This window comes from Clytia hemisphaerica, unplaced genomic scaffold (assembly GCF_902728285.1).
Source record: "Clytia hemisphaerica strain Z4C2 unplaced genomic scaffold, Clytia hemisphaerica genome assembly, whole genome shotgun sequence".
Taxonomy (NCBI): domain Eukaryota; kingdom Metazoa; phylum Cnidaria; class Hydrozoa; order Leptothecata; family Clytiidae; genus Clytia; species Clytia hemisphaerica.
Window position 1 is genome coordinate 17,816 of NW_027103844.1, and position 10,745 is coordinate 28,560.

The 10,745-nt window shown below is 36.3% G+C and overlaps 1 protein-coding gene across 3 annotated transcripts; it reads right to left on the reverse strand.

The window, feature by feature from the left end:
* Window positions 1–1,971: 1,971 nt before the first annotated feature.
* Window positions 1,972–9,938, reverse strand: LOC136807515 (uncharacterized). 3 transcript variants are annotated; one of them, XM_067064094.1, is made up of 8 exons: window positions 9,358–9,429; window positions 5,321–5,448; window positions 4,801–4,902; window positions 4,483–4,538; window positions 4,158–4,310; window positions 3,679–3,838; window positions 3,439–3,528; window positions 1,972–2,147 (listed from the first exon to the last, which is right to left on the reverse strand). In XM_067064094.1, coding segments are annotated over exons 3-8 (573 nt in total). In that variant the 5' UTR covers window positions 4,802–4,902; window positions 5,321–5,448; window positions 9,358–9,429; the 3' UTR covers window positions 1,972–2,034. The 3 variants fall into 3 exon arrangements, with proteins under 3 accessions (XP_066920195.1, XP_066920196.1, XP_066920194.1); XM_067064095.1 differs by having other exon boundaries at window positions 5,298–5,448; XM_067064093.1 differs by lacking the exon at window positions 5,321–5,448 and having other exon boundaries at window positions 9,358–9,938.
* Between the last annotated feature and the right edge of the window lie 807 nt (window positions 9,939–10,745).

Here is a 10,745-nt window from a genome sequence, read left to right on the forward strand (position 1 = left end):
CTCATATAACCTTTACTCTCATTTTTCTTTACGGATACAGCGAGCAGTGACGGGGGCAATTTTCTATGTTCTGCCAACGTCATCTTATGACTGTGCTCAACATGCCGTTTTAAATTCTTGAGAAATTTATGATAAAATCTACACCCTTTGACACGGCATTTTCCACTTTGGTTGGTCCTACGAATCTGCAAAAGAATAACAAAAAAATCAAAACATTTTCCATTTTATCTGTAAAAAAGTCAATTCTGCAGCGATAGGTTTAGAAGAGGTATGAAACCTTCAAACTAGCTACTTTATTAAGTTTTATTTAGCACTAAGAAAATCAAGGTAGAGGATCCTGGAAATCAATCTTTTAGAGACTAATAAAAAACCATAACCGATAAGTAGACTGGCTATAATTCGAACTCTATCGAAAGCTTTCAGCACTTGAAATTCTACTGACAATTAAATTGTTGACAATTTACTAATAAATGTACTCACCAATAGACCACCTTGCTTGTATTTTCCAGACCTCTGCATATTTTTTTATATTTTTTATCATTAACAATCTGAAATGAAAAGAAATTCATATACATAGTATGCATTCACTGTATACATAACTGTTTATGAAAAAAAAATATTAAATAAATAAACCACATGAAGGTTTATGATTTCTTCAGTATCAGAAAAGGTGAAAAAAATGCAATCAGGGTTTAAGTTAATAGTTAAAAATAATCAAAGAAAAAGAAAAAGAAAAATACGGAGGTGCGCTGACACAACAACAGTAGCAGAATTTAAAGAAAACTTAATTTTCTTAAATAGGTGTACCCTTAGGGGTACTAAGGGTATATTGGTAAAATACAACAAACAAAAACAAGAGTATAAAATTTGGTTTAATCTAATTTCTTTATTTCCTTTAAAAGGGCATCGTGGACATCTGGCGGGACTATGAACCCCCCAGATGGCAATTCTTTCATCTTAAATGAAATAAACGAGGTCATGTCGCCCCTCCGAATTACATTATCAAAGGAAACTGGTTCCTTGAGCTGATCCGTGATATGCCAGCAATTTTTCAAAGTTCTCTACCCACGATCCCCATACCATACCACGTGCCGTTTTGGAAACCTTGATAACCCAGTATTTATCATGGTCGACGGTATAAAGGGCAACAAATTTTCCTCTCTGTGGTCTTCCGCTCAATTGATACATTCCTGAAAATGAAAGTAGAAACATAGATATTAGTCATACGTCATGTCTGGAAGGATATTAGAACTTTAGATTCTGTTAGAGCTAAATCTTGACAATAAGGCTTCTTTTCCTGTTGGCAATGAGTTGCATTAAATTCACTCTTGCTTTACTTTATCTCAGTTAAACGTTAACGTTTCAAAACACCTACTTTTATTGCCATTGTTGCTAGCGTCGTCAGATGCGTCAAGACTGGCAGGAGTAGCTGCTGATGACGAGCCTTCTTGATTTTCTAAGGCATTAAAGATGAAATTCTATTTGATCAAAATGAATATGCATGGTGAAGCAAAAATTCAAATTCCCTCAATGATACAGAGTTTTTAACTGATAAAGTGCGAAAGAAAAGATTTTGTTTTTGAAAAAAAACACCGACTTTTATTACCATTATTGTTAGCGTCCACAGGGGTGCCAAGATTTGCCGATTGTGTGGGTGACTGACTGGCACGACTGGCAGGATTGGCAGGACTGACACGACTGGCAGGATTGGCACGACGGATGGCAGGATTGGCAGGATTGGCACGACTGGCAGGATGGCAGGATTAGCAGGACTGGTAGGATTAGCAGGACTGGCAGACTGGCAGGATTGGCACGACTGGCAGGATTAGCAGGACTGGCAGGATTGGCAGGATTGGCACGACTGGCAGGATTAGCAGGACTGGCAGGATTGGCAGGATTGGCACGACTGGCAGGATTAGCAGGACTGGCAGGATTGGCAGGACTGGCAGGACTGGACACGGACGGGCAGGATTGGCAGGACTGGCAGGATTAGCAGGACTGGCACGACTGGCAGGATTGGCAGGACTGGCAGGATTAGCAGGACTGGCAGGATTGGCAGGACTGGCAGAGATTAGCAGGACTGGCAGGATTGGCAGGACTGGCAAGATTAGCAGGACTGGCAGCTGATGACGAGCTTTCTTGACTTCCTAAGGCATTAAAGATGAAATTCTATTTGATCAAAATGAATTTGCATGGTGAAGCAAAAATTCACATTTCCTCAATGATACAGAGTTTTTAACTGATAAAGTGCGAAAGAAAAGATTTTGTTTTAAAAAAAACAAGTGATACTTTTATGGACCTACCTGGTTATGCATTTAACACATTTATAATTGATATCTACGTGACGTGACCATTAAACAATCATTCAGAACACAAATAGTGACGATCTATTAAAATTAGTCGTTTGTTTCTTATAAAAAAAACGTTTAGAAACCAAAATTTCATACTCTTGAAATATTCTTTCATATCCAAGACTTTATGAGCAAAAAAAACATCTATCTCATCAAAAAATTGAGTAATTTGGCTAAGAACATTGATGTATGTTTATTAATAGTGATTCTTATAGATAAAGATGCGTTTTTTTAGCTGAAAAATTCTTCTTTTACAAAAATCTGCTTCAGCCATCTTTTACCTACTTTCATGCAAAAAATCAGAAAAATTAATGATCCAATTTTTCACAAAGTCCAAAAAACCCTTTTTTTAGCCGTTTTTTGGCCCAAATTTGCCCAAAAACATTTTCTTTCGAAAATCGGGCTCCGTTACATTCGAGGGTTTATAGTTATGCATGTTTGTGCAATAAATCATAAAGAATGAAAGAGCCAATCTCGAGAAAAGCTAATACCTAAGTAATTGATAATGTGCTTATAAAAAAATATCGAATTTGGCCAGTTTTTTTATGAAAACACGCCAGGCAACCCAAATTTCCTGTCTAAACACACATATTCTCCAACAGTAAGGCCTCATGAGCAAAAAAAAACATCTTTCTCATATAAAAATTGAGTAATTTGACTAAGAACATTGATGTATGCTTATTACAAGTGATTCTTATAGATAAACATGCGTTTTTTGAGCCAACAAAATTTTTTTTGCAAAAATCTGCTTCAGCCATCTTTTACCTATGATGGTACCCTACTTTCATGCAAAAAAACAGAAAAAATTAATCATCCAATTTTTCACAAAGTCCAAAAAACCCCGTTTTTTAGCCGTTTTTTGGCCCAAATTTGCCCAAAAAGATTTTTTTTAGAAAATCGGGCTCCGTCACATTTTGCCCACCACCATTTTGCACCTTTGTACCAAAAATCAAAAGATTCCTATGATTCAATCCCGAGAAAAGTTGGTAACAGACGGACGGACGGACGGACGAACACAGGTTAATTTATAGGACCTCCAGGTAGGTCCAAAAAAGAACCAAGTTAATAAAAATTGTAAATCACTTACCACTGGCTTTGTACATCGGCTGGTTGGTTGCTGTTGCCTCTGCCTCTGCTGGTGCATCTGCTGGTGTTGTATTTAAAGTTCTTTGCTTGTCTAAAAAGAAGAAATACTTTCTAACTGCTGCTTCCAGAAAGCGAATTATCGCGATCTTGTGGTACAATAACAGAGTGAAAAAAGAAAATTTTGGATTAAACACTACTTCTTCATACTTCAGAAAACAACCTTTTAATCAATTTCAAATACCTTTTAACCATTTTTTAAAGGTCGGCAAGAAGAGACGCCCTTGTTTTGAATTCAGAAACTCCAATGCCAACGGCGAGTTTCCCCAACCATCAGCTGTTGTCGGACCAATATCAAGTAGGACCACATGGTGTTGGTGCTCCTTTGAAGCGATTCCAATTAACTGAAGTAAAAACGAAGTTTACAAAATAAAATGTTAATTTGAAGATCTCTAAAATTGTCCTAAAGAATTCGGAAAGTTCGCATTTCTTCAGAGATTTGGCGTTTTTACAATTTCTTCCATCGCGGTCTTTTTGAAATCAAATGTTCTTCCTCGAGTTTTTTAAAAGCCAGTGAAATATAAGTTCACCTTCCATTCGTCCCGAGCACAACCTACAGGATTTTCAATCTTTAAGTCAAACAACACCAAATAAAGGGGTAGTCTTTGCCAGCAAAAAAAAAAGAAAAAAAAAAAAAGAAAAGAAATCTGAAAAACAACGAACCTTCCCTTTTGCTTCGTACCGTGCACGGGTGAGATTTACAGACCCGGGTGGGATGTAATCCTCGATTCTTTTGCCTTTCCTTTCAAAGGTTGTCTGGCATTTGGGGCATTTCACTTTTGCGACTGGAGCCATTTCATCGCAGTTATTACATTTCTATGATAATTTAAGAAAATTACATATACAAAAACCATTTCCACACCCCAACTATAATTTTGTTTAATATTTTCACACCCCCTTTCCTCTTGAAAAAATTTCAACCCTTCCCTTTCCCCTCAAAAATCCTCCACCCCTTCTGACCACTCTCTAAAGATTCGTTAAAAGTTACCTTAGATCTTGCACCATACGGGGTTTTCATTAGTCTCTTCTTTCTTTTCGGTAGCACTAAATAGAATTTAAATAATTTAAATATAGATATCTGAACAATCTAGAAAATAATGGAATGATGAACTTATTTACAAAGATTTGATAATAGGTATAATCAACCCAGTTGAAGAGTTTAAACGATTCAATTTCTAAAAGAATTATCATGAACTGTATCCTAGGAGGGGAGGGCGATAAAAAGGAGGGTAGAGTTTTTAAAGGTAGAGTAAGAGACTCTTATGCACACTGTAATAGGTACAAAATTCACGACACAAGCTCTTACTAGGTTGGTAGGACACCTCTGGACCACCACTTTGGCTTTCACTTGTGGGGCAGTCAAATGGTCTTTTATTTGAAGGACCATCACTTGGTTTTTCGCTTGCTTCTAAAACATAGAGGAATCCAAATTAAAACATACTATACATCAGTCAGTCAGTCAGTCAGTCAGTCAGTCAGTCAGTCAGTCAGTCAGTCAGTCAGTCAGTCAGTCAGTCAGTCAGTCAGTCAGTCAGTCAGTCAGTCAGTCAGTCAGTCAGTCAGTCAGTCAGTCAGTCAGTCAGTCAGTCAGTCAGTCAGTCAGTCAGTCAGTCAGTCAGTCAGTCAGTCAGTCAGTCAGTCAGTCAGTCAGTCAGTCAGTCAGTCAGTCAGTCAGTCAGTCAGTCAGTCAGTCAGTCAGTCAGTCAGTCAGTCAGTCAGTCAGTCAGTCAGTCAGTCAGTCAGTCAGTCAGTCAGTCAGTCAGTCAGTCAGTCATATTGTTCATTTAAAAAAAGATCTAATACTTTTCACATATTGTAGCGATAACCTGTGATGTTTTCTTTTCAGTTTGTCGTCAGTCAGTATCCGTCTTATTAAATGGAAAACTTTTGGCCATCGTCAAATATCAAAGTCATTGTGTCAGTTCAGTTGCTTTGTCTTGGTGTCTCTTAAATTCTAAAAGGTTAACAGGATTAACAGATTAGACAGTAAAAAAGTCAAAATATCCATAAATACAATTAGATTGCCATACAGCAAGTCGTGTATTTTTATCAATTCAATAAATTCATTTCAAAATATTTTTTAACCCATACAAACATATGATGTTTTCGTTTTGCTTAAGAAAAATAAAATCGGCATATGGGCTATGTAATAAGCCTTATCTTGGCCCAAAGTTTATCAACATTTTCTTATATATAGGTGCACTAAAATTAATAAAAGAACGACCCTGTTTGTTTAAAGATAGCTAGATAGATAGATAAGGAGTAGGAATCACAGCCAGTGTGTAAAATATCCAATAGCAGGACTGTGGAAGTGTCCGAGCCAGTGTGTAAATATCTGAGAGCAGGACTGTGGAAAGCATCCAAGTCAGTGTGTAAAATTAATAATAGCACAACTGTGGATAGTGTACGAGCCAATGTGTAAAATAACTGATAGCACGACTGGTGATAGCGTTCCGAATCTGTACAGTATAGTGTTAAAATTGCATTTGCCAGAAATTGATTAAACATTTCAACAATCTTTTTAATTTAACATGAGCTTTTTGTTTTATTCAAGTTGAGTACAGTATTTTACGTACAGTATCATATATTCTGTTTTGATTCCATTAAAAAATTCCACAAAGACGGGGTACACACACCACACTTTCAAATCACACAAATTGAAAGCAGATAATTATGACGTCATCCTTTCTTTCTGGTGCAAGAAAGTAATCCCCTGGTTTTAATACATTAGTAAAAACAAGTATTTTTGTCTCTATTAATCAGGGGGTTCAGATCAATATTTGATTTGAAACATGGCGTCATTTTGCTGCGCTATTCCCAGGAGAATAATTTGCTGTCAGCCGAATAAGGGTTATACAATTGTTTTTTTCATTTTCAGCTTGAGTTTATGTCTAATGTTATGGGTTTTTGAAGTTCTAAGAGGTGAGAGGAGATAATTATTTTCAGTACAGTACACAGCACTATTTTTGATTCCATGATCTTAGCTTGTCTTAGATGTCCTGTGCGTGCATTGTCCGGTGTTGAAAATTATTTGATCTTAACATCAGCAGGGTCGTCCACGACAAAAAACTTTCTCTGTTAGCGTGCCCTTTTTAATTTGATTTTTTCATTCAAAATGGCCAATGCTGATTGGAGAATTAGATAATGCACACCCACCCAATTTATAAACAAAGCGAGTAACATCATGCGCTCCATTGTGTGTGGCTGCTGATTACTTCTTCTTTATTTTTGAGGAGTGCAAGTTGGGGAAAGTTGAAAACGGTATCAAGCTGATAGTGTCTATAGTTAAGCAAAATGCGATTTCATTAAAATTTTGAATCAATAAAATGTTTTAACTAGAGAACAAAGGAAGAATAAGATATAGTTATCTTTAGACGATTCTCTAGCCTTTTTTAAAAAATTTTTGTCAACGGGTTAAAATTTTGATCTGTGCATTTTTTTATAATCAAGTGAAACATTTTTCCACTCTGTGTAAATGCAACGGTGATCGCAGTGATCGAGTGTATTTGCACTGGGTTTTTTTGCCACTTTCGTTTTTGACCCCGTTGCATTTGCCGCATGTCGAATCCTGTGCAAATGCAAGGATTTCCGTTAATGATAGTTGGGAAAGTCTAAAAAAGAAGGCCTTAAAAGCCTCCTAACTCAGCCAATAGAAATAGAAATAGACTACAATTGATCGATATCAATCCTTTCTAAAAAGCCAATCGATGATCAACTGTTCAATTGGCTGGCAGTTAGTCACACTAGCGTTCCGCCAAAATGTTGTTCGGTAAATATTTCTTTTTGGATTAAGAAATTCGATCTTTTATTGTTCTAATCTAATGATTATAAAATTTATTTATAAGAGATGCTTTGTTGTCTTTTTAATCTTTGTGTAAAATTGCATATATTTTTGCATATTTTCCAACTAAATCCAACCACGGCTTTTTCGCTCCTGTATCTTTGCATACAATTCAAGATGGTGGATGGAAAGGCGAAAAGGTCTATTGACATCTTGTCCATTATCAATTAACTATGTATGGATTAGAAAAATTCTTTCATCAATTGTATCGCATCGAGAAGAGTGGCGACCATCTGGAGTAGTATTCCCAGTAAGTGTTTATAGTATGATGGATTATCCCAGATGGTGTCAATCAAACAACTTCGAACAAAAATCGCAATCGAACCAATCGAACGTAATCGAACGCGATTGAATAATTGCAATTCGATTGTCAGTTACATCAATATGCCTTCTTACCTGTCTTTAAAAATATAAATAAAAGTAATCACGGAAAAGGACGCAAAAAAAAAGACATAAGTGTGAGAACAGAGTAATCAAACTCGTTAGAAAAAGTACCATTAGAAGTCATAAAAAATCAACCTGAATAAATGCAATCGAAATCCCAGAGAACTTCATAATTCCCCAAACAACATTACATTACTATGTCAAACTCCCATTACATAAATTTTACAATTACGTCAGAGTAGACTACGCTCGCCACCGAAGAGGTTTATTTGGAAAGGGTAATTACATTTTTGTTCGCTTCTTTTTAAAGATTGGCCGGGTTGGAAAAGTATGAATTTCTTTGTACATATTTTACCTACCCCAAATATTTAGGAGGCTGAGTTTTAAACAAATGGTCAAGTTGAAACGAATGATAAATGTATCAAGGTCTGTTTTATTTACCCCCCTGATGACTTAACAAAAGAGACTTAACTCGATGTTACAATCCAATTATTGAAAGTTTGTGTCGGCCTTTTTATAATGAGCGAGACATACGTTCTCTGATTACGCAATTTTCATATTGACATTTTCGAGGCATTTTGATGTAACTGATTGTCGAACGTAATCGAATCTTAATCGAACGGCCGAATCCTGGGTAATATTCGATTGTGTTTGATTGCGTTCGAGTAAGGTTAGATTGGTTTGATTGATAGTTGACTATACACATTTTTTTTTATAAGGAACCTTAACTTTGCTCTGAGCCTGGATTTCCTTATTTTTACAGAGAATTTCAGTCTCAAAGTTCCTTATCGAGTTCCTTACTATACTACATAGGAAATTTTGAACTTTAATTGCCCCTTGAAAGATCAAAATTTGGTCAAATTAGTCCCAATAAGGTACATTATTTTCAAATCCACTTATTCTCAGCCTGAGCAGTTCCTTAACAATTCCTTATTTTTTGAACCATTTTCAGCCTCGAGTTCCTTATAAACGTGTTCCTTATAAAAAAAACGTGTATTCAATTGGTTCGATTGATTGTCAATCACGAGGTCAATTACATTCGATTTCGTTCGGTTACGATTATGTTCGATGAGTTTGATTGCGATAAAATTAAATTGGATTACCCCGTTAGAGCTTTTTATAGCGTGGGCGGCCGAGCGCTAAAGTCCCGTACGAAAGTGAATAAAATCTAGTACCATTGAATCAGTCGAACATAAATCGAATACAATCGAACGCAATCGAATACAATCGAACGTAATTGAAGCAATCGAACGGCAAGTCATGGGTAATATTCTATTACAATTCGATTGCGTTCGTCAATCGAATTGCAATTATTCGATTGTGTTCAATTGATTTGGCTTTCGATTCGTTCGATTGACATCGTCTGGATTATCAGATTATAAAACAAACCAACTCACAAATAGGATAAACATTTGAAATTAATGATAATCCATATTTATACTACGAATTTGTCAAAATACTGTTACTTGTGCAAATGATGGTTTTTAAGTATCTGTTCAGTTTATAGAGCATAGGTGTGTCTACATATTTTATATTATCAATTTTATATAGATACCTAGTCTGACAATTTGATGCTATCTTGTAAACAATTTAGGTTCTAGACAAAATCCAGGATCCAGAAAACACATACATACGTACCTTGATTATTGTTCATATTATCAGCCATTGTATAAATCTATTTCAAACTGTATAATGTTTAGTATTGATCAGTTGATTAGGTTGGCAGACGATATCATCCACCAGGATGCAAGTGAAATTTTTCAATCTACGGACCTAGACGGGGGTTCGGTTATTATCAGTTAGGGTTAGGGTTAGGGTTGGAGCTCGAGAGTCACAATATAAGGCCGAAGGCCTTCTTAGGGGCATCCGTACCCTGTGACCTAACTTAGGATCCCGTAGGGATCCTTGTAGGGGCACCGGTAGGGTTGGGAGCTTTCTTAATAAAGGTCTGTAAATTACACACTATAAGTATTTGTGAATGACAGCATTCTGCCGTGTCTCGTTGGCGCTAGCGGTTAGGCATTGGGTTTGTAAACCAAGGTTGCTTGTATTTGGTGGTTCGAGCCGGGGTCGGAGACCGGTACGGGCAAATTTCAGAAAAATACTTAGAAAACAATTAGAAACACTAGAGAAAGTCAGAAAATCAGGATAGAAGATAGGAAAGTAGAAAATAGGTGGAAAATAAGAGAGGATGCATCCTGGTGGATGATATCGTTTGCCAACCAGTTGATTAAAGAGCAAAAGGAGGACGTGCACGGAGCTTCGTCTACCATTATGATTAAATTGGGCGTTTTATCGACACTACCACCCACCACCGCCCTACGGTAAGCAAAGCTTTAGGTGTGCGCTCTTGGAATCAACGTATTATGTTAATTCGACAAAGAACGAATTTAACATTATATGTTAAAACGCTTAAAGAATTGCAATTTACATAATATGTTAAAACTGCCGTTGATTTCATGTTGAAGTTTACTGGGAGACTGAACAAATACCGTACACTGGAGTTCCATTTTTGATTGTTGGATCCCAAAGGTTATATTGCGCTCATGGACAGGATTTCAATAAATCTCACAAAGAAAAACGATTAGCAAAACAAGCTGAGGTATTTTATATTTTTACTTTTTATATCAAGCTGCGCTGCTCTGTGTATTCGAAAAAGAGAAGGATGTCAATAACCTTGCCCTCATGATTCCATACTTTCCATCCCCCATTTCAAGACAAACAAACCCATTCCCAAACCTCGTCTATAAAAATACGCAAAAACATTTTTCATTAAAAATACATCGAGGGGATTCTTTATAAAATTGTATTATTTCCTTCGAAAATACACAGAATAGTTTTTGTCTACAATGCACTAAATATTAATTAACTTTCCTTCAAAAATACACACAGCAAAATACAAATCTATAATTAATTTTCCCTACCAGGAGGAACAAGGAGAGTCGAAGAAAACACGTACGCTCGTCCAAGACACGAAGAAAGTCAATTGTCCAGCTAAAATTCGAATCCGTGAAATCATCCGTTTT

Excerpts from the sequence above, each read along its gene's own strand:
- LOC136807515 (XM_067064093.1), bottom strand. The coding sequence starts at position 9,385 with ATGGCTGATAATATGAACAATAATCAAG. Across the intron at positions 3,839-4,157 it reads GGTACGAAGCAAAAGGGAAG|TTAATTGGAATCGCTTCAAA; the intron begins GTTCGTTGTTTT and ends TTTTTACTTCAG. Across the intron at positions 2,148-3,438 it reads GCCGATGTACAAAGCCAGTG|GAAGTCAAGAAAGCTCGTCA; the intron begins GTAAGTGATTTA and ends TTAATGCCTTAG.